Source organism: Chrysemys picta, chromosome 22 (assembly GCF_011386835.1).
Source record: "Chrysemys picta bellii isolate R12L10 chromosome 22, ASM1138683v2, whole genome shotgun sequence".
Classification (NCBI taxonomy): Eukaryota; Metazoa; Chordata; order Testudines; family Emydidae; genus Chrysemys; species Chrysemys picta.
Genome location: NC_088812.1, coordinates 7,526,366 through 7,550,090, shown reverse-complemented (window position 1 = coordinate 7,550,090; position 23,725 = coordinate 7,526,366). Strand labels below are relative to the sequence as shown.

Genomic DNA, 23,725 nt, shown 5'->3' with positions numbered 1-23,725 from the left:
AAGGATGGATTGGAGGTGGAGCAGCCCCCCAGGAAAGGAGGAAGTCGGTGACTGTGTGTACATGTGTGTGTGTGAATTCTAACGGGAGGGTGGTGGTGTGTCTGTGCGGGGGGGGATCCCACTGACTTAGGGTACATCTACACTACAGGGGGGAGTCGATTTAAGATACGCAAATTCAGCTACGTGAATAGCGTAGCTGAATTTGACGTATCGCAGCCGACTTACCCCGCTGTGAGGACGGCGGCAAAATCGACTTCTGCGGCTTTCTGTCGACGGCGCTTACTCCCACCTCCGCTGGTGGAGTAAGAGCGTCGATTCGGGATCGATTGTCGCGTCCCGACAGGACGCGATAAATCAATCCCCGAGAGGTCGATTTCTACCCGCCGATTCAGGCGGGTAGTGTAGACCTAGCCTAAAAGAGGAAGTAAGAGGCACAGGATAGCACAGGCTGGGCTAGCAATCAAAGGCAGAGTAGGGCAAGGTTATATCCCATAATATTCTGGGCAACTCTGCCAAGACCACTGTACTACACTCCCCTCCTCCTGCCCCAGAGAGATGGGACAGAGCCATGGGCCCCCCTTTCCCACCCCCAGGAGCAGCAGCAGTGTCCCTTTTCTCCCACAGAGCTGGCAGTAGGGCGCTTCCCATATTTACCTCGGAAGCCTGGGTGTCTCGGGGTGGGGGGAGGGGCAGGCATGCTGAGCTCTTACCCTCCTGCCCCCACCCCACAAACTCCCTGCTGGGGAGGGCTGGCGGAGCCCCTGCTGCAGGGCTCAGAGTTGGTGCCCCAGTGAGAAGCTCAGTGCAGCCTAAATTTGGCCTCCAAGATCTCTCTCCCATCCTTCCCTATGTCGCTGGTACCTACATGTATCACGATTGCCTGTCTCTTCCTAACAACTGGAGTTCCCTCCCCTGGAGAGAGATCCTCAGTGTGAGAGGATACCATGGCATCCTCTGGCAGGTACATCCAGTGTCCGTACAAAGGGAGTGGAGTGGGTCAGAGGCTCAGACCGTCAGGGCATATTGCAAATAGCACAGTTGCTATTCCCTGTTCACTCTCACTGGCTGTAACAGGAACTGTGCACGGAAACCTTATGGATGGAGGCCAGGCTGCACAAACGTCACTGGGTGATTGGACGCTGGGTGCTCAAAACCGATTGATGGGGGAAGCGGGATCACCCAAGCCTGATTGGGGGGGCGGGGGGGAGACACATAAAATCTGTTTGGGGCTTTTCTGCCAGTGTCTCCTCCAGCAGAGAAGAGCTCGTGCAGCTGCTGGATCAAGCATTCTCCATCAACAGCTGTTCTTCTCCCCCTCCCCCACTGCAACCTCCAGTGAAACATGAAAAACACTTAGGAAATGAAACGCACAAAAGAAAGGAAATAAAAAGTTCAGCAACTACCAGCACATGCCCTCAACGTCTCCACTCCAGGCAGGCTGCACTGTCACCCTCGCTACTGCGCCACACACTGCAAGCTTAGCGCTGCCCCCCAGGAACACCAGCCTTTCCTCAGCCGTGTGCGCTCAGCCCTTCGCCAAGTGACTCTGCCAACAGCACCAGCTACTGCCCCAACCAGCCACAGCCACTAGAGGTGGGGAAGAACTGAGCTGGGGAGGGGAGCAGAGGTCAGGTCGCAGGTCGCAGTCTGTGGCGTATGGGGATGTGTAACTCAGCCAGGGGTAAGCAGGGAGCCTCGCTAGCTCTTGGTGTCTGGGCTTTGCCTCCCGCCTTGGCTTGGTAGTCTGGTGCCAGCAGCCTCCACACTGACTCTGAGCTCAGTTTCCTCAGTGTAGTCATAGGGTCATTTCTGACGAGCTTCCTCATTCTCGATAATCTCCCCATTTCTAATCCCTGGGTTAGTTTGGGGCACGACTCCACCCCAGAGCAGGTGGCAGTTCATAATATAAGGCCAAACCCTCAGTTGGTGTAAATGGGGGTGTGGACGCCTTTGGACCGATGCCGATTTGCACCAGTTGGGGATCTGGGAATATCTGTAGTTCTACACTGGTAACTTGTGTTTGTGAAACTAACCCTTAAGGGCACTGCTCAGAACAGCTTTGCCGATGCTCATTCAGGCAGGGACAGCTGAGTTTATGCTTGTCTTCAGGAAGACACTCGAATGAGGAAGATTTGGAGAATGCAGTCTTGGTTGGCAGGTCAATATAATGGGGCCCCAGCACACATGCCATGATAGACTCTACTGGCCAATGGCAACCAGGAGAGCAAAGAAATGCCTTTAGCCAGAGGGAATGTGTTGTTCTAAAGTAGGCAGAGGAGGAAATAAGGCAGGTGAACCATACCCCACTGCTCACCACAATCCAGACAGGACAGAGCGAACCACTGGGAAACATCTGAGAAAAGGGAAGTCACTGAGCAGAAACTGATTTTATATGGGCAAAACCCACATGTGTGTGCAGTGTTTTTTCTCAGTGGAAGGTTGATCTATTTGGAGGAAGCATGTTTGTGATGCTGATTGGACCAGAGCTGTTCCTCTAGGAGGGGGCCACAAGAAAAGGGGACCTGGGAAGACCCCACATGATAGTGACCATAGGAGGAGGAGCTTGAGTGTATTTCTTTGGCCCTCTTCACCTTGAGCTTATGCACACCTGGATGGGAGGACTGGAGAGCCCCAAGTCCTGAGCAGTCACTCCCTTGAAGACCCTGCCGTATGGGACCATCGACAAGGACCATCTATCAGGAATCAGGGCTTGCAGCAGAGCCAGTCTCCAGGCATCTCCAGCAGAGATGGCCTGTACCAAGCTGCCTGATTGGTGGGAAGGGCCAGCAGACTGGCTCTTAAGCCCAGCAGTGGCAGTTCAGTAGCTGCTCAAAGCTTTTGCCCACAGCTATGATAGCTCCAGCCTTGGACCAGCCCTGCTCCTGCCTGGCCTCTCTCCAGGTCACCTGGTTCTGACCCTCAGCTCCGATTCCTCATCTCCAACTTCGGGTCCGACCCCGATTCTGACCCTGGGTTCCAACTTCTGGCTCCTGTCCCTGGCTCTGACATTTCAGGTTATTGGCTACCAGGTCCAGCTCTGACCACTAGACCTGATCCCCCACATCCTGCTCTCTGACACCGTCAAGCATGGACAGTTATTAGCTGCCTCTTTCATCTTCTTCCTGTGTTAACCCTGTTACTACGGCACCACCTGGACCAGGACTGATGTTCTGTCTGCGTCTCCAAGATGACAGCTGCAGACAAGAGCTATAATCACAGCTGAGACTTGGACAGCACCATCTCACGCATAGCGAGCCACACTGTGATCTGGATGAAGATCTGTTCTTCTGTTTGGTTTTTGTTAAGAAGAGCTACTGCTCAGAAAGTGACTTCGGCATTACAGCTGCACCACCTTAGATGACTACTTACAGCAAGACTCATTAACAACCCAGTGACACTGACATCTCTGACCATTATGTTAGCAACCAACCACTCAGTATGGGCACCTCTTAAGTTTTACTGTATACAGGATTTAAAAGGTTAGTTGTGACCAGATACTTCACACCGGTTAGTTTTAACAAGAGGGAAGAAACACTGGCCAGAATAGGGAAATAACAGATAACGAATCTTTAGCTAAGTTAGATCTATGCAACTCGGCAGGGCCTGATGAAATTCACCCGAGTACTTAAGAAACTAGCTGAAGCAATCTCTGAACCATTAGCGATTATCTTCCAGAACTCATGGAGGATGGGTGAGGTTCACAACAAGGGCAAACTTCAAAAAAAGGTAAAAAGGAGCTCTTAGGAAAGTCTAGAGCAGAGAACCTATCTTTAATACCCAGAAAGCTACTGGAACAAATGATTAAACTACCAATTTATTAAAACCTAGAGGATAATAGGTAATAAGTAATAACCAACATGGATTTGTCAAGAACAAACATAATTTCCTTCTTTGCTTGGGTACCATGACTAGTGGATGGAAGGAAGAGGTGGATGTGATGTATCTTGAATTTAGTAAGTCTTTCATCACAGTCCCATATGACATATTCCTACTCAAGCTAAGGAAATATGGACTAGATGAAACTACCACAAGATGGGTGCAAAGCGAGTTGAAAGTCGTTACTCAGAGGGGAGTTGTGGGGACTCACGGGCTCCGCAGAAGCACTGCAGAAAAGGGTGTGAGGTTTCTGGTGAACTAGAAATGGAATGTGAATCTACAGTGTGTTTGAAAAAAGGCAAATGTCATTCTGGGATGTATTAACAGAAGTGGGGGGGTGAGAGATGGGAGGTGACTGTTCTCCTCTACATGGCGTGGGAGAACCATGTCCAGGTTTGGGTGCTGCGCTTCAGGAAGAATGAGGACAAATTGCACGGAGTCCAGAGGAGAGCAACAGAAATGATCAGAGGTTTAGAAAACATGACCTGTGAAGAAACGTTGAAAGAATTGGGCGTGTTTTGTCCAGAAAAGAGATGGCTGAGGGGGGATATGATAAGAATCTGCAAATATGCAAAAGGTTGCTATAAAGAGGACTATGATCAATTGGTGCCCATGTGGTCAGTTTCCCCCATTGGTACTCAGCAAAGTAAATGATTATGGGGCTGGGAGAAGTGGTAGGGCAGAAGGAAGGAGAGCAGGGCATGCTGAGAAGACAGTGCTTTCCTGTGTGCAGTGCTGTTGGTTGATACGATATCATGCAACAGGACATGAATCGACTTGGCTTCCTGTCTAATTTCTCCAAGATAAGGAGGCTGCAAAGAATCCTCAGAACTCGACCTGCCCTGATAGTGTCTAAGCCACCATGGGAACCCGAGGTGACGCGTATCCATTGGGTGAGTGGAACCAAGTCCATGGGCTGAACTCGGGTGGGACTAGGAGAGTCCAGGGGGCCCACGGGTCTGTCTGCACTGGGGCTGGAAGGTGAACGTTCCAGCTTGAGAAGACATAGTCACACTAGCTCTCATCTAGCTAGAAATAGAAGTGTCACCATGGGGGTGGGAGGGTCTGGCCGCCCTGAGTGCGTACCTGTGGTCTTGGATGGGATCATAGTTGGGGCAGGGAGCCTGTCCTATAACTTGCCCAAGCGCAGCCACGTGTCAACTTTTGGCGTGCCAGCTGAGTCAGAGCAAGCCCGGGTATGTCTCCTCGAGCTAGAATTTACACCTAGGCAGACGCTACATTGGTGTCACGTGCAATTTCCTCTGCTCCCTCTAGTGCTCACATTGCACCAACTGAGACTCCATCCAGACTCACTGAAACACCCTTAGATTTACTGGGCCAGATTCCTGGAGCTGGCTGAGATGGGCTCATCTGAGATGGGCTCACTAGGAGACCAGACCGTGGAGAGGTCAAAGATGACTTTAGGGCTGAATCCCCACTCTGGCACCTCGAGTGCAGGAAGTGGGGGCCTGCAAGGGTTTTAAAAATTAATACTTGCCACTCCAGGCCTCCATTACACTCTCAAGGTTACAGCTTTTCTCTGACCTTGGCTTGGTAAATGCTGCTACCACCCAAATGCAAAAAATCCCATTTTAATCCAGGAAGGAGCACTTGGGAATTCCTCCCTGTGGGGTACCCTCAAGCCCTTTCACCCCCCTCCAGGGAAGAGCTGAGGAAGAAAACAAATGAAATTAGCTGCGGCTACCAGCTAATCAAACAACATGCACAAACCTCTCAGGACACCAAAAATCCAATCCTGTGCTTAAAAAAGGTAAATTTTATTAAGAACAGAAAGGAAAAAATACACCTGGAACTTAGGCTTTTTGACTAGATCTTGAAAAGAAACAATTACAAAAATTAAGCATCCAAAATAGCTTTCTTGGGGGTTCAGCTTAAAGATTACAAGCTGAGGTTGATGGTGGGGTGGAAATTGTTGAAATCCAGGTGGAATTCTTCAGTGTAGCGCAAGTAGAGTAGGGATGCTAAGGGACAAGAGCTGAGGAAGCATTGTTCTAAGTCAGTTAGGGTGACCAGATCACACAGTTGAAAGATCGGGATGCAGGGGGGGGGGGCAGAGGGAGGGAGGGGAAGGAAAAAAATGCCAGTGGCAGAGAAAGAAGAAGAAGAAGAAAGAAACAGCCACCGGAGCTCCACGCACCGCCCCCGCCCCACACCAACTTGCCTCCGCTCCGTCTCCACCTCCCCGCTTCCTCCAGCGCTTGCACCGCCCTACAGCTGATCAATGAAAGCCTGGGAGGGAGGGGGGGAGGAGGAGGAATGTGGAGTGCTTGGGGAAGAGGCGGGGCCAGGGCGGGGATTTGGGAGGGATCCAATGGGGCAGTGAGGGGGCAGGGCTGGAGGCGGGGCCAGGGTGCGGATTTGGGGAGGGATCCAATGGGGAAAGGAGGGGACAGAATCAGGGGGGGCGCGAGCCCCCTCCGGGTTCTGCTCCACCTGTGAGCGAAGGCAAAATATCGGGACAATTCGTGTCCCAACCGAAGGTAGGTCGGGACGCGGGACAAATATGCAAATATCGGGACAGTCCCAATAAAATCGGGACGTCTGGTCACCCTAAAATGTTGGCATACTGTGGGGCGATGCAGGTACCCATAGCAGTGCCGCTGACTTGAAGGTATACATTGTCCCCAAATGTGAAATAGTTGTGGGTGAGGACAAAGTCACAAAGTTCAGCCACCATGTTTGCCATGACATTATCAGGAATAGTGTTCCTGATGACTTGTAGTCCATCTTTGGGTACGTCTTCACTACCCACCGTACCGGCGGGTAGCAATTGATTTATCCAGGATCGATATATCGCGTCTCATTAAGACATGATATATCGATCTCCGAACGCACTCACCGTCGACTCCAGAACTCCACCAGAGCGAGTGGCGGTAGTGCAGTCGATGGGGGAGCCACGGCCGTCGATCCGCGCTGTGTGGACCCCAGGTAATTCGATCCAAGATACTTCGACTTCAGCTATGCTATTTGCGTAGCTGAAGTTGCGTATCTTAGATCGATCCCCCCTCACCCCCCAGTGTAGACCAGCCCTTTGTGTGGAATGTTGGTGTGAGGGCTGTAGAGTGTAGAAGCAATCAGCCTGGATGGGCCATTAGGGAGAACAATAGGTCTTTGAAGATGATAATCTCCCACCTTCCTTAGAAGCTTCCTGGGATGCTGCTTTGACACTGCAGGGTCATGTGATCATGTCACCTGGTACTGGACTATTAGTATTTTCCCACTAATAGTGGGTGGGGATCAAACTAGGAAACAAAGATTCCCGCCATATGTGAATCCTATTGAAGGCAGGGAAGTGAGTTAATCAGGTTTCATTCTTCACTGAATCTGTGCCCAGGATGACTGCCGGAAACATCTTAGGCCCTGTCTACACTGGCAAGTTTCTGGGAAGTAAAGCAGCTTTCTCCACTGTAACTCCTGAGGTGTACACATTGCCAGGACAATTAGTGCGCAGAAACTGCACAACTGTAGGACTGTAAAAAAACCACCCCAATGAGAGGCATACGGGTTTCTGCGCCAGGGGTACAGCGCCGCAGTGCCAATGTAGACACCCTGGTCGATTACAGCCCTGTGATTGGCCTCCAAGATGTGTCCCACAATGCCTGTTCTCACCTCTCTGGTCATCAGTTTGAACTCTACTGCCCTGCCCTCAGGTGACCAACCGTCATCCCCATCCCGTAAATTCCTTTGGAATTTTGAAAGTCCCCTTGTCATAACTATAAAGGGAAGGGTAACAGCCCTCCTGGATACACTACTATACAATCCCTCTTGGCCAGAGGCACCAAAATCCTTTTACCTGTAAAGCATTAAGAAGCTCAGGTAACCTGGCTGACACCTGATCCAAAGGACCAATAAGGGGACAAGATACTTTCAAATCTTGGGGGGGGGAAGGGGAGGCTTTTGTTTGTGCTCTTTGTTTTGTTTGTGTTCGCTCTTGGGACTAAGAGGAACCGGACATCAATCCATGTTCTCCAAAACTTTCGGAACAAGTCTCTCATATTTCAAACTTATAAGTAACAGTCAGGCAAGGCGTATTAGTGTATCTTTGTTTTCTTAACTTGTGAATTTTACCTTTGCTAGAGGGAGGTATCCCTATTTTGCTGTAACTTTGAAACTAAGACTAGAGGGGGTTCCTCTGGGCTCTTTGAATCTGATTACTCTGTAAAGTTATTTTCCCTCCTAATTTTACAGAGATGATTTTTACCTTTTCTTTTGAATAAGATCCTTCTTTTAAGAACCTGACTGATTTTTCCATTGTCCAAAGACCCAGGGGGTTGGGTCTTTGATCACTTTGTAACAAATTGGTTAGGATATTATTCTCAAGCCTCCCCAGGAAAGGGGGTGTAAGGGCTTGGGGGGATATTTTGGGGGAAGAGGAACTCCAAGTGGTCTTGTTAAATCACTTGGTGGTGGCAGCGTATCAGGTTTTAACCTAAGCTGGTAGAAATAAGCTTAGGGAGCTTTCATGCAGGTCCCCACATCTGTACCCTAGAGTTCAGAGTGGGGAAGGAACCCTGATACCCCTTCCTGTTTCCTCGGTGATGTATGCAGTAGTCTCAGCACATCTTTCCAGGTGGCCATGCCTGCTCCATGCACCAGGCGATCTCCACTTGGAGCAATGCCGAGCTGCTGGAACCCACCGGTGGTGGTTAAGAGCTTCCGGGCAGCAGGGGTACCCTGCAGCTCCCGGTCGCCTCCAGACAGCGAGAGCCCCTGGAGCTCCAAACCGGGAGGGGACGACCACTGAGCCCCTGTACCTAGGGGCGCCCTAAGTATAAATCCAGCCCTGACAATGGTGGGTTCCTGGTCTTTGTTCCTAATACACACAATAAAAGACCCAGTTGCCCTGGTCAAAAGTCCAGATCTCAACTGGAATCAGTTAAAAATATTACCAGGGATCCCAGCTGGGGCTGATTTCCCAGAGCAGCAGGTTTCTGCATTTTTAATTCCCCCATCGTCAGGGCACTGACTGGCCCATTGGCCCAGGATTGGCAGGACGGGGGCGGCTGGGGGTGTGTGCAGCTGAGTGGTGGTTACCATCTGCCCATGGTGCCTTACCCTGTCTCTGCCTTCCAGGGCTCTGCATCGCCCTGTGCCTGTGGGGCACTGTGGCCCAGAATAATGGTGTACAAGGTAAGGCTGACTCCTCCTGGCTAACCTTCCCCTGACTCCCGGGGTCTTCAGCCTCTGCCCCCTCCGGTCCCTTTCCCTTGTGGGAGGAGAGCAGAGTCGGGGGTCCGGTGACCCAGGAGCAGCTCCTTGGCATAGACATCTTGGGGTGGGTTTACAGAGCACGGTGGTTGCATGCAGGGGAGAGGAGAAGGCACCCTGCGTAGCCTTCGCCTTCTCTTCCCAGCCCCGTGGCCAGCAGAGAATAGACACTGGGGCCCAGGGCTCTACACTGGGGGCTGGAGTGAGGGGCAGATCCCCTTTGTAGCCAAGGGCCGTGTTATTGACCAGCGCGAATCAAAGCCCCTGATGGCTCAGATGTTAGAAGTGGCATTTGTAGGTGCCCCCCGCCACCTTTAAAATCAGGCTGAACTGAAACCTGGGACCCACGTGCCCAGCTGGGGGGTGTTTGCGATCACGACTCTGCGTCCCGAGCCCAGCTCTGCTGCGAATCCCAAGATGGGATTTGGGCAAATTCCCATTGACCCACTGGGGTCCCCCAGTGCTGCTCCCACCCTGCTCCGTCTGCTCCCATCCCAAGCCCTGCAGCCGGCTAAGCTGTGCTGGGATCCTTCCCCACACACTGGCCAGAGGGACGGGTCCCAGCGGAGCTCCAGACACCGGGCAGCTAAAGGATCCAGGAGCCCCCGTAGGCAGGTCACAGTCTGGGTCATGGGAGGCAGCTCAGGATCCAAACTAGCCTCGCGCCCGACTCCGCTCTCAGTCAATCCAGAGCAGAGCCGGGCAGGAATTTCCCAAGGAACCATTTTTTGCCAGAAAATGCCGATTCGGTTCAGAGGAATGTTTCCTTTTACTTGGGAAAAAAATTGCCCGTGGGGGGGGAATGAAATAATTTTCAAAATGAACAATTCCCGATTTCCGGTTCGAAGCGAAGTTTCAATTTGAAATTGACGCTAACGAGACTAACGACGACAGCAACAAAAAGGAGAAAAATCGGGTGAGATGGAAAACGTTTCACTTGCACCGACGCCCGGCTCCGGCGTCTCTGCCTGTCTGTGCCGGGGGCTCCCCGGGGAGCCAAGGCCCCTGTGCAGGCAAGGGCAGCTTGTTGCCAGGCGGTGGATGGCATCGGAGCTGTTTGCCAGGCGCCCAGGGACGAAAATCAGCAAATGGGGCGTGTGAAAGGAGACAATCCCACTGTGTGGGGGGAGCCGCTCTGCACTGGCTGACCCTGCCCAGCTGTTCCCACCCCTGCAGGTACCACTGAGGACTGCAACAACCATGTGCTGTGCCCAGCAAACGCCACGTGTGTGAACAACACCCACTGCACCTGCCTGGATGGATACCAGTCACATGGGAATCGCCTCTTCAATGACACAACGGAGATCTGTGATGGTAACGGGGCTCCCACGTTGTCCTGGGGGGGCTGGGACAGAGCAGGGCATTAAGTGCCGGAGCAGCCAACTCCACTGACTGCAGGGCCTGTTGGGGGGGCTCAGCCCGGCTGGGGAATGAGGGGGGGCCGCAGCACGGGTGAGGGCCGCCCTCCTGGGGATCGAACCGGGGCCTCCAGAGTGAGCGACAGGAGTGGCTGCAGCAGGAGCCAGGAGCGTTGGGCTCTGTGGATTGGGAACAGGGTGGGGGGGCCCATCACACTGACCCGTCTGAACCCCAGCCTGGGCCCTCATCAGCCCCTGGGTGTCCTGGGCCAGAGGGGTCCCACGGGAGCAGAATGGGGCAGCCCTGGCTATACTCCCCCCCCCCAGCCCGCAGGGATCCAAGGAGGGAGGGGGCAGAGGAGAGGCAGTGTGTCACCCCCCAACACACAGGGGGCCTGGAGCCCCAGGGGGAGTCTCCCCACCCTCCCCTCACATGGGGGATCTGGGTGTTTGTGGGGCCGAAGCCCCCGTACCTGGGACAGGAGGCTCGGGGGGGCTGTTTCCGACATTGGGTAACTGAGACTCAGGGCCTTAATCACCTCTGGTCGCCTGGGTCCCGTCACCCAGCTCAGTGCGGGGAGCTGGGGGGGTGATACGGGGAACGTCTCCCTGCCAGGACTGTACAGAGCGTCCCCTCTTGCATTACAGATATTAACGAGTGTCTGGCGCCGAGCCAGCAAGACTGTGGACGCAACGCAAACTGCACCAACATGGTTGGGAGTTACTACTGCACCTGCAGTGATGGCTATGAGTCCAGCTCTGGGAAAGCCAACTTCACGCACACAAGTGAGAACACCTGCCAGGGTGAGCTCTCCCTTGGCCCCCACGGGACCCTGCTCAGTCCTCCCCGCCACCCATGCACACACTGCTGGGCTCATTCCAGGCCTGGTGCTGCACCAGACGCTGCTGCCGGCTGCAGCAAAGGCACCGGATCCACTCACCAGGGCTGTGATCAGCCGTGACCCTGAACTGCTGCCCCAGCGCGTGGGGCCAGGATCTCCCCTGCCTCGGTGTTTGGATTGGGAATAATCCCCTAGGTTTGCAGTGAGGTGCTGGGGAGACGGGTGGGGCCCTCGCTGTCCCCAGCACACAGATTCCAGGCTGCTAGTGCCCCTGAGCCTGGGAAGGGGCCTCGTGGATGGTCCACATACAGCACAGTGCGCTCTGCCCCCTATGGGGCTGGGGAGCAGGGAATAGCCCCAGCGCAGGGCACCCCGGCCACACCCCCAATCTGCCCCCTCCCTCAGGGCTGGGAGCAGAGCCTTTTCCAGCGCCACACTGACAGGGAGCCCCCTGGATGGGAGGGTGTTTCCTAGGGGGCCATTATGTCCCCTTAGGCAGCCAGGGTGGCCTGACCGGAGAAGGGGTCGGGGCGTTCCAGGCCCTTGTTTACAATGTTCAGCTGGTAATTAGAGCTTGCATCGAGTCCTAGCCGGCCGTTCCCATGGAAACCGCCCTTTACACCTCCGTTTCGGGGGGCGCAGAGCACCGGGCCCGTGGAACTGGGAGAACTCAAGAGCCCATTGGTTCAAACGCTTCCCCTGGCAGAGACCTCGCCCAGCCGTTCCTGCGCCCAGCCCCCGGCCGTGTGGGATAACCCCAGCCAGTGTCCTGGGGCGGGTCTAGGCACAAGAAGAAATCAGCGCCGCAGGTATCGCAGCCAGCGTCCCGGGGATTGTCCGGGGATAGCTGGTATCGGGAGCCATGCGGAGAATCCCTAGGGCTTGCCCCCGGGGGGAATTGATGGCGATCGCTGTTCTCTTTGGAAGCGCACTGATTATTCCAGACCCAGAGTGTCCAGATGGGGAGCGATTCCACAGGAGCTGTTCCCGTCAATTTCCCCATGGACTTAAGCCCCTAGAGACACCCAATCTCAGAGCTCCCTGCAACTCGGAACGAGTTTGGAAGCCTCTGGACACCCGTGTGCCCGAGGGAGGGGAGAGCTCTGGCCGCACCATCGAGAACCCAGCGCATGGCGCCCCTTCTCCAGCAGACAGAGCGTCGGAGCTGGGGAAAGCGCTTTGGAGCAGCGGCTGTGCTTTGGCTGGATGTATGTACAGCGCCTGGCACCACGGGGCCCCGGCTGCGGCGCTACCCACTATAAACATCCCAATCGCACCAGGACGGGATGGATAAGGCTCTGGAAGCTCCGTTCCCATCCTGCATGGACTCTTGGAAGCCTTCAGGGGCAGAACCCGATTGTACGTCGTTTCCGGAATGAAGCAGTTTCTGGAAACGCGGAGCCGCCTTGGTGCTGTCAGGAGAACCCGCGAGTGTCGCAGGGTCGAGGGGTGGAGGAGGCAGCACTTGGCAGGATGCAGCCGGTCGGTTCTTACAGGGGTCAGTCTGCCCCGGGAGGCAAAACCTGAAGAGGCAAAACCTAAGACTGAGAAACCCAAGATGCTCTTTCGTAGCAGAGCCTTGAGGTGGGGGCAGGTCAGGTCTTTGCAAAGCAAACTGGGCTGAGACGGAGCCGAGGACTCTGTGTTGGACAACCTTTAATACAGCTTGGGATCAAAAAGCCCATTAGTTTCTGGAACCCCCTTAACTTAACCCTCAGCATTGCTAAGACTGGGAAAGGAGCTGGCATCACAAAGGAACCAGCTTGGGTCATCCGCAGGAATCAAACCCAGGCCCTGTCTGCTGAAAGTACACAGCTCCGCTGCTGGAGCTAAGGGAGTAACTCCATCATAGCAGACTGTTAGCTACTTATGGGAACCAGCCACTAGACCAGGACAAACTTGCTCTCTCCTTCTTCCGTGGCTCTCGGCCTTCGCTAGAGGCTGGCACATACAACCCCCCTCACAGGCATGGCGTAGGCCTCTTGGCTTCCAAGAGGTTTAACAATGGAGCAAAAGTTGAGTTTCCTGCCAAAGGAACAAGGGATTTTTTCCAGCCCTGATGCACTCCCGGCCGTGAGCCAGGAGACACAAAGCTCCTCCCAGTGAGGGGGAGCAGAGGTAAAAGCTGCCTGGTGAGGCAGGGGAGACACATTCTTGGCCTTCTAGGGAGAAAGGAAACTAAAAGAGACAGGTCTAGTGGGTTGGGTATGAGTCTGGGGTTCAGGAGACTTGGGTTCCAGTCCCAGCTCTGTTACTACTGGGTGTCCTTGGGCACTTCCCTGCCTCCGTTTTCTTTCCCACCTCTTGTCTATTTAGACTAGAAGCTCTTTATGGCAGTGTGTGTGCAGTGCGCTGGGTGCTGCCTTTATGCAAATAACGACCGAGGGGAAGAGGCGTAGCGGGAAATAGCAAAACGCTGTCACGGGAAAGAGCGAGAAGGGGAGTCTGAGACAGAGCTGCTGGAACACGGCCCAAGGAAAGGATCCGTGAGCGCTCTTGACTCTCCCCGCTGATTGACTTGTTTGCTGATGTCCAGGCGAAGGGGATTTTACCAACAAGGATTTCTGTGGAAGCAGAAGCGTTATGGATAAATATCGGGGAGAGCTTAGCTTTCTTCTGTGGCCCTGCCCCTATTTCATCAAGAAGGGTCGCCATCCATCTGTCCCCAGGGATGGTGACTGATAGGCCACTACCAGGGCCGGCTCTAGGCACCAGCAAAGCAAGCAGGTGCTTGGGGCTGCACATTTGCAGGGGCTGCAGGGATCCAGCATGGGAGCTGAGAACCAACAGCGAGCCCTGGGAGCTGTAGTTCCTTGGTTAGCTCCCTGCCTATAGAGCCAGCCCTGGAGCAGGGAAAGAACTACATTTCCCAGCATTCCCTTGGCCACTATCAACAAGAAAGGGAGGGGGAGGGAGTGAGGTAGCTGAGACCTCATGCTGCAGCTTGCGGTGAATGGAGAGCTCACTGCTAGAACGGGGTGGCACTGTGAACGGTAGGGATGACATATTTTAACATTCAAAAAAGAGGACACTCCACGGGGGGTAGCCCTGCCCCGCCCCCATCCACTCCCTCCACTCCCTCCCTCTGCATTGGGAGGGAAATCCTGGACCTTTTGAGAGTTTTACAAATTCCTCCCGGACGGCTATTTAAAACCCCATGTCTGTGAAAATACGGACGTATGGTAGGTAACTCTACAACGGGGAACAAGTGTGCCCAAGGAGTAGAAGGCTTTGGCCCAGATATCCCCCTCAGAAGGCATCCCCAGCCTGGATTAGGGATGCTGGTGTGACCCCCACCTTGCAGCCCCCAAATAAAGAACGGGGGGACTAAATGGACAGTGCCCCTCTCTATCTGAAGCCTAGCAAGGGAGGTACGTGGATCCCACTAGAATTTAAAATGAAAAGTAAGGGAGGGGAGACTCTGGACTTGGGCAGCTTTAGATACAGTACCAGGCACATAGGAAGATTTCCACTTCTAAGCCATGGAAGCAGAAATTGACTTTTCCTTTCCAGATTTAGCTAATATTCAGAAAGGGAATCTAGCACCTGCCTTCCAGATTTGAACACCCTCAACATTCAGGAGTGTCCAAGCTCAGTTTGGGCAGCTGTTACTTCATTTCCCCCAAATCAAATATACTGATCCCCTGTAACTTGCTGTAGGAAAGTAGGATAAAATTGAGCAAGAAATGCTTTCCAGTGGTTATTAGGACTGGAATTGCTATTTTCAACAGCCATTGCCTTTTTGTTTGTTTGTTTGTGTAAAAGGAAGACAGTGATATTGCATTGGCAAATTCCCCATAGAAACAAAGAGTGGAAGAAAAGAATAATAAAGACACCTCAACTTTTCCTCATTTCTGGAGGACAGTCTTATAATATGCATCCAGATATCCTCCAATCACACAAGCTGAAAATTGTTCCACTTTACTGCAGTTCTGTAACCATATGGGAACCAATCCTGTCTGTGTTCTGTGCACATCCAAAATTCCTGCTGAATGACCCGCCCTGGGAGCGAGTTACCAGTGACCCAGGGCTGGGGTGGCAGGATGTGCAGTTTGGGGGAGAGAGCCCAGGGGTTGCAGGTGGGGGGGCAGAGCTGGGGTGGCAGAGGGTGCGGGGGGGGGGCGGAGCCCAGGGCTGGGGTAGGGGGCAGCCAAAAATGTTTTTGGTTGGGGCGGCAAAAAACCTAGAGCCACCCCTGCCCCAGGCAGGAGTGAGTTGAGATGAAAATCTGATATGAAAGCTCTAACGTCTGCTCCTCTCTTCCCATCGTTCCAAGTTCCCAGCATTAACTCCAGCGCTGAGTACGAGAGAATCAAAGAGATGTGCAGTAATTTCTCTCTGCGGGTACGTTTGAACCCATCATTCATTTGCTGGGGATTTTGCCCTCTGGTTTTTACCGCCAATATGGAAATTCCCAGACAGAAACCTTTGCTGTTGGTATTACGGTGACCCCTATAAACCCCATCCAAGATAAGGGCAATACTGTGTTTGTTCCTTTCATCGCTGGGACTCGAACTTCCTCATCCTTCTAGGATCGTCCCATCTACATGAGATCAGCTGTTCAAGTCCTTCTCCATCGCAGTTTGTCTTGAAGCAGTTCCTCGGAAACTCTGCAGCTCATCAAATCCTTTTGTGTGACAGTCACCCACCTAGTTTGGGGTCTCCCAATCCTCTTTTATCTTCTGCATCTACGTTTAGTACCTCGTTTCCTGTTTGTTCTTCTGACCTTCTTGTCACATGCCCACACCATCTGAGCCTGGTTCCCTCAGCTTTTCTATCATTAGTCCTACTTTCACTCTTCCCCTAATTCCCTCATTTCAAACTTGTAACTCCAAGCACCCATCTTAACATTTTCACTTCCTCTGTCTTCAAGAATAGCCCCTGGTTCTTCCTCAGTCCCTGGCTTTCGGAGCCATACAAAAGTGCAGGCCTGATCACCGTCTTCTAGATCTTACTTTTCTGTTTGACAGGCGTTCGCCTATTGCAGAGCACTCCCTCGCTTCTCTCCCTTCACTCTCCCTTCACTCCAGGCCTTTCTCAGTCTGCTTATAAGTTTTTTGTTGAGTTCATCTTTTTCTTGTACTATCATAGAATTGTAGGCACGGAAGGGACCTCGAGAGGCCATCTAGTCCAGTCCCCTGCAATCATGGCAGGACTAAGTATTATCTAGACCAGAGGTGGGCAAACTACGGCCTGCGGGCCACATCTGGCCTGCGGGACTGTCCTGCCCGGCCCTTGAGCTCCTGGCCGGGGAGGCTCACCCCCAGCCCCTCCCCTGCTGTGCCCCCTCCCCCGCGGTGACGCTGCCGCGCGGGTACCACAGCTTGCGCCCGCCCACCTCCCAGGCTTTCCAATACGCCTGTCTTGCCACTCTGAGCGGCGTGGTAAGGGGGCGGGGGGAGGAGGGGCTGGATAAGGGGCAGGGGGGTCCAGGGGGCAGTCAGGGGACAGGGGGCAGTTGGATGGGGCGGAGGTTTGGGGGGATCCTGGGAGGGGGGGACAGGGAGAAGGGGGGGTTGAATGGGGGTGGGGTTCTGGGGGGGCCAGTTAGGGACGGGGGTCCCAGGAGGGGGCGGTCATGGGACAAGGAGTGGGGGGGAGGTTGGATGGGTCGGGGGTCCCGGGGGGCCGTCAGGGGGCGGGGTGTGGATAGGGGTCGGGGCAGTCAGGGGACAGGGAACGGGGGGGTTGGATAGGGGGTGGGGTCCCGGGGGACGGTTTGGGGAGTGGAGTCCCGGGAGGGAGTGGTCAGGGGACAAGGAGCAGCGGGTTTTGGCTAGGGGTTGGGGTTCTGGGGGGGCGGTTAGGGGTGGGAGGGTGCTCAGGGGACAAGGAGCAGGGGGGGATGGATGGGTCAGGGGTTCTGAGGAGGGCAGTCAGGGGGAAGGGGGAGGGGGAGGGGAAGGGGGCCAGGCTGTTTGCGGAGGCACAGCCTTCCCTACCCGGCCCTCCATACCATTTTGCAACCCCGAAGTGGCTCTTGGGCCAAAAAGTTTGCCCACCCCTGATCTAGACCATCCCTGACAGTGTTTGTCCAACCTGCTCTTAGAAATCTCCAATGATGGAGATTCCACAACCTCTCTGGGCAATTTATTCCAGTTCTTAACTGTCCTGACAGGAAGCTTTTCCTAATGTCCAATTTATACTGCCCTTGCTGCAACTGAGGCCCATTGCTTCTCGTCCTATCGTGAGAGGTTAAGGAGAACAATTCTTCTCCCTCCTCCTTGTAAGTACCCTTTATCTATTTGAAAACTGTTATCATGTCCCTTCTCAATCTTCTCTTTTCCAGACTAAACAAACCCAATTTTTTTCAATCTTCCCTCATAGGTCATGTTTTCTAGACTGTTAATCATTTTTGTCGCTTTTCTCTGGACTTTCTCCAACTTGTCCACATCCTTCCTGAAATGTGGCACCAGAACTGGACACAATACTCCAGTTGAGGCCTAATCAGAGTGGAGTATGTGTGCAACTGATTGTTCCTTCCTAAATGGAGTACTTTGAATTTGTCCTTGTTGAATTTCATACTATTTACTTCAGACCATTTCTCCAGTTTGTCCAGATCCTTTTGAATTTTAATCCTGTCCTCCAAAGCACTTGCACGCCCTTCCAGCTTGGTATCGTCCACAAACTTTATAAGTGTCCTCTCTATGCCATTATCTAAATCATTGATGAAGATATTGAACAAAACTGGACCCAGATCTGATCCCTGTGGGATCCCACTCGATATCCCCTTTCAGCTTGACTGTGAACCACTGATAATTACTCTCTGGGAACGGTTTTCCAACTAGTTATGCTCCATATAGGTTGTATTTCCCTAGTTTGTTTATGAGGTCATGTGAGACAGTGTCAAAAGCCTCACTAATGTCAAGATATACCACGTCTACCGCTTCCCCCCATCCACAAGGCTTGTTACCCTGCCAAAGAAAGCTATCAGGTTGATTTGACAGGATTTGTTCTTGACAAATCCATGCTGACTGTTACTTATCACCTTATTATCTTCTAGGGGTTTGCAAATTGATATCGAACCTTCTAAAACTTCTGTAGCTTTGCTAGAGGCTGGTCCCAGACTTACACGCCCATTGTCTTCCTGAGGAGAGCATTGAATCTACAGACCATATACTCTGATTTCTTCTGCTGGTTTTCATGCCGTTTCTTTCCAATATGCACCTCCGTGTCTCTTTGCATCTTCCTTCACTTCCTCTTTCCTATCCCCCCACGAGCACTACGTCATCTGCAAAAGGCAGGAACCAGGGGGCTACTCTCTGGCTGCTTTCTGTCAATGCCTCCAGCACCGACGTGAACAAAAAGGGGCTTAGTCCCAAGCCTTGATGTATCCCAGCTGTTACTAGAAACTGTTCCCTTTTGCCACATGAACCTCGCGCTGTGGCAACAGCACCATCGTACATGTCCTGGATACGTCTGATATAAAAGCTTTATTCACTCAATGAGGGGTGTCAGGATCAGGCCCCTGCATAAGGCAAACACCAATGTCGGTCGCCCTTCAGTGCCTGCAGAACTCACCCTCTGCCCTGGGTCTCTCTGCAGGGAAAGCGGAGCGGTGGAAGCAGCAGTTTTTGCTCTTTCTTCAATTCGACCTTAGAGATTTTGATGTCCACGTGTGGAGATGGGAGTGCGGCGTTATCGCTGGAGGTGAGAGGCTCCATTCCTTGAGTTTGCCCTGCAGACTAGTGCCCCTGTGTGTGCCCCAGAGCCCTGTGTGGTGCTGTCCTGGGTTAGGAGTCTCATCTGGGGGGAGGGAGCCATGTAGATACTCTTCAGAAAAGATCTGTGCCCTCCACTGCTGTGGGGAGGGGGGGTGCACCCTCTAGTGGTGTTTGTCTGTGTCTGTGTCTGCGCGCACATGGCCTCTAGTGTTGTGAGTGCACCTTTGTGTTTGTCCACCCACATGCACCCTCTAGTGTTCAGAACTGTTGTTGTTCATCAGAGGTGCTATACTGCTAACAGTTAATGGGGATTCTCCCTCAGCTCATTTGTCAGTGACTTGAGTGTTTCACGCAGCAGGATCTGGGCTCTATCCCTACCCTGCCAGACATTTCTGAGCAGCTGCCGGATGCAGCATAGAGACAGCCTAGGCAGCCGTGGGCTTGTGACAATGTTGTTCCCTGGCATCTGTAATGGAGGGATGCAGGAGCGAAGACGGAATGACAAAGGTTTCTAGCCCCAGTTGGCTTCAGGTGCCAGTGGGGCCCCGAGTCAGCCTCAGTGGACCCCCTTTGTAAAGGGCTCCCCCTCTGAGAGCACTGCAGCCCCCTGAACTGGGAGAGGCTGTGATGCCCAATACCCCCTGGGAACACACGGGACGTGGCACCTGAACCCCCGGACTCCTCGCTCCCAGGGCTTTTCCTTTCCTGTCCCCAGAACGCGACTCGCTCTTTCAACTCCATCCTGAACAGCACCTCCCTCTGGGATGGCGGAGACAAGGGGGACGTGGGGTCATGCGTGACGGTCCTGCTGCAGAGCGTGGAACTGGCCGCACTGGCCACTGCGCTCCGGTCTCCGGAGAGGACAACACAGAACATAACGACAGAGTCTCTGGGTGAGGGGGGACGTCTGGCTCTCGGCGCCACCTGCTGGCTGCCGTGAGATACGGGGTTATACACTGTGCCCCAAATCCACTGGAAGTTAGAGCCTATATACCATTGTGGATGTGAGCCTGTGTTCAGTACAGACACAGACCAGCACTGCCCCTGCACCAGGAAATATAACCCAGCCCCGCCAGTGCCCCCAGGAGCAACAGCAATCCCCAAGAAGGCTTTAAATGTAATATTTGGTATTCCACCACTAGGGGCTGTCACGCTGAGCCAGTCACCTCCCCCCACCCCCACTACTCCCCCTGCTGGGGAGGCAGCATCCCCAGGGAGACAGAACCAGAATGGGGGGAGGGAATATGGGGAGTGATCAGTGGAACTTGGGGGGGTTCCAAACTTCCCCCTCCCACAGTGTGGAAGAGCCCTGAAGCCCCCCGGCTCCAAGTGGAGTGGGAGTGGGGTGGATCTGGCCAAGAATGGACTGATTCCCAGGGAAGGGGTTTCACAGCGAGGGGCTCTGTCATTCCTCACCCCAACCCCCTGCAGCTATTGAGATGCGGCTCGTCACAGGGAACTGCAGCCGGGACAGTGAGGTCTTCACGTTGAGAGCTCACGAGGAGACGATGGTCGTGCACTGTGATACAGTCACCGGGGCAGCCACACGAGGTACCATCCTGGGGATGGCGACACCCAGGGCCCAAACCACGTCACCGAGCAGTTCCCGGGCACTGAACCCCAATCTGGGTTCCCCCGTTCCTCCCTCCCTCCCCATGGATCCCCAGGCCGGGCCCTGGCCTCTGTCTCTAGCCCTGGAGTGCTCCTTGCTGGCTGAGCCAGTGGTTCTCAGGCTGTGGTCATGGAGCTAACACCTTCGTTCCTGCCTGTCCCACAGCTTGAGCCCCGAGCAGTGAGGAGTTGGGGGCAGAGGGGAGACGTCTCATGAGAGGGTCTCTGGTATGAAGTGGGCCCAGAGAATGGAAAGGGCAGGGACGTCCTGGTCTAGCCAGACCCCCCAAATGGAGATGTGGGGACCAGGGTAACATGTATCCTCAGCTGCCATATTCAGGGCCCCGAATCCTCCAGCACCAGGGGAAGCTCATCCCTGGCCAGCCCCTCTCCTGGTCTCCCTGAGAAAATCTGTATCTTCATCTCTGCATCCTGCAGCTCGACTTTTCCAGCCAGACGCATCCCTGGCGGCTCCGAGGGAGGAGGTAGCACAGTCCAGTGGTTAAACCTTAAGAGTTGTGGCCAGGATCCTGGGTTCCATTCCCAGATCTGCCACAGACTCACTGTGACCCCTGGGCACCCGGCCGGCTCCTTCTTTGCCATAGCGTCCCCAGCTCCCTAACGAGGGATCATCTCCTCTCCCAGCAGGTTTGGGGGCTGCTGCTTTTATTTCCTACTCCACCCTGGACTCCATCATCAGTGCGAGACGTCTCAGCGAGGGAAATCTACCGGCTGGTGGGAAGCTGGAGAAGAGTCATCTCAACTCCAGGGTGGTGAGTGGGGCCATCGGAGACGGGAGACCCATTCACCTCTCCAGACCCGCACACTTCACCCTGCGCCACAGACAGGTGGGTGGAGGGAGATCCCCTCGCTTTGCTCCATATCTGGGGCTCCAGAGGTGCAGATAGACGGCACCATCTCCTGCCGGGCATTTGGACCGTGCTGCCAGAAAGGTCCTGAGAAGCGGAGACCTCCTTATTCCTGATGCATTGGGGCTGTTTTACTGGAGGAGGTTACCGGGGGTCACATCACGACACATGGCTGTGGCAAAGTTTGCAGATGATACTAAACTGCTCAAGATAGTTAAGACCAAAGCAGACTGTGATGAACTTCAAAAAGATCTCACAAAACTAAGTGTTTGGGCAACAAAATGGCAAATGAAATTTAGTGTGGATAAATGTAAAGTAATGCACATTGGAAAAAATAACCCCAACTATACATACAATATGATGGGGGCTAATTTAGCTACAGGTCAGGAAAAAGATCTTGAAGTCATCGTGGATAGATGTCCATGCAGTGTGCAGAGGTGGTCAAAAAAGCAAACAGGATGTTAGGAATCATTAAAAAGGGGATAGAGAGTAAGACGGAGAATATCTTATTGCCCTTATATAAATCGATGGTAGGCCCACATCTTGAATACTGTGTACAGATGTGGTCTCCTCATCTCAAAAAAGATATACTGGCACTAGGAAAGGTTCAGAGAAGGGCAACTAAAATGATTAGGGGTTTGGAACGGGTCCCATATGAGGAGAAATTAAAGAGGCTAGGACTTTTCAGCTTGGAAAAGAGGAGACTAAGGGGGGATATGATAGAGGTATATAAAATCATGAGTGATGTGGAGAAAGTAGATAAAGAAAAGTTATTTACTTATTCCCTTAATACAAAAACTAGGGGCCACCAAATGAAATTAATGGGCAGCAGGTTTAAAAGAAACAAAAGGAAGTTCTTCTTCACACAGCGCACAGTCAACTTGTGGAACTCCTTGCCTGAGGAGGTTGTGAAGGCTAGGACTATAACAGTATTTAAAAGAGAACTGGATACATTCATGGAGGTTAAGTCCATTAATGGCTATTAGCCAGGATGGGTAAGCAATGGTGTCCCTAGCCTCTGTTTATCAGAGGGTGGAGATGGATGGCAGGAGAGAGATCACTTGATCATTGCCTGTTAGGTTCACTCCCTCTGGGGCACCTGGCATTGGCCACTGTTGGTAGACAGGATACTGGGCTAGATGGATCTTTGGTCTGACCCGGTACGGCCATTCTTATGTTCTTATGAGCTGGAATAAGTGGAAAGCCACTTTCTGTAGAAAGTGGTGTTCAAGAAATCATTATGAAACACTTTGATACAGTAATGAAGTGGTTAGGGTGCATATATGTATGTGTGCACACAGCACTGCCCTCTGCTGGATGCAGTCAGAACTGCTCAGACATGTGCCACGTTCATTATAGTGCTAACAGCTAGCAAGGATTTATTTCCCTTTCGCTTCAATAGTAGGGCCTGTGCTTTTGCAGCAGCAGGAGCTGCATTCTCTCTCTGCTGTCACCGGGATGGCCCCAGTGGGCACTGGGGGCTGCGTGGGGAGAGCCGTGGAGCTGTAGGTGACCTCAGGTTTACTGTAGACATGTGATAACAGAAACGATGTTCTGTGGTCCCGTGACAATGAGGCTGATTCTGTTGTGTTTCCAGGCCAAAAAAGAGGAGGACGAGGCTCTCTGTGTCTACTGGAAAGTAGTGGCCGAGAGCGGCAGCTGGTCTCCGGACGGCTGCACCGCCGTGCACACGAACAGCACTCACACCAACTGCAGCTGTGACCATCTCTCCAGCTTGCCGTCCTAATGGCTCCCACCACAGTGACGGTATCTCACCGTGAGACTCGGATCACATGGCTGGACCCTGAGCTCCGCACTCAGCCATGGCAAAGCTCTCCCTGGCGTGACTGGAGGCTTTGCTGGGGAAAAGGCTGAGTCGGAGCCGAGGGGCTGGTCTGGGGTCACTGGTGATTGTCCCTTTGCTGTGTTACAGGAGAGTTACCCACTGACCGTCATCACCTACGTGGGACTGACCCTCTGTCACGGAGTATTGGGGAACTCAGGGCCCTGCACCCCCGGCTTCCTGCGATTCACTGCGACTCTCAGCCAGCCAGTAAAGCAGAAGGTTTATTTGGATGACAGGAATACAGTCCAAGACAGGTCTTGCAGGCACAGACAACAGGGACCCCCTCAGTTAGGTCCATCTTGGGGTCCCAGGGCATCCCAGCCCAGCCCCCCTTGGGAGGTCAGAGCCATCTCTGCCTCCCAGCCATCTCTCCAGCCTGCTTCCCACACTCTGCCTTCAGCGACCCCTCCCACTGCCTTTGTTCAGTTTC

The 23,725-nt window shown here is 53.4% G+C and overlaps 1 protein-coding gene across 1 annotated transcript; it reads left to right on the top strand.

Moving 5' to 3' along the window:
- Nucleotides 1-6,283: 6,283 nt before the first annotated feature.
- On the top strand, nt 6,284-23,418 carry LOC135977095 (adhesion G protein-coupled receptor E3-like). Its single transcript, XM_065576188.1, has 8 exons — nt 6,284-9,027; nt 10,282-10,419; nt 11,112-15,649; nt 18,851-18,955; nt 19,685-19,862; nt 20,401-20,520; nt 21,226-21,428; nt 23,047-23,418. Exons 3-8 carry the CDS (start codon nt 15,539-15,541, stop codon nt 23,194-23,196), a joined length of 867 nt encoding a protein of 288 aa, XP_065432260.1. The 5' UTR covers nt 6,284-9,027; nt 10,282-10,419; nt 11,112-15,538; the 3' UTR covers nt 23,197-23,418.
- The last annotated feature ends 307 nt before the right edge of the window (nt 23,419-23,725 follow it).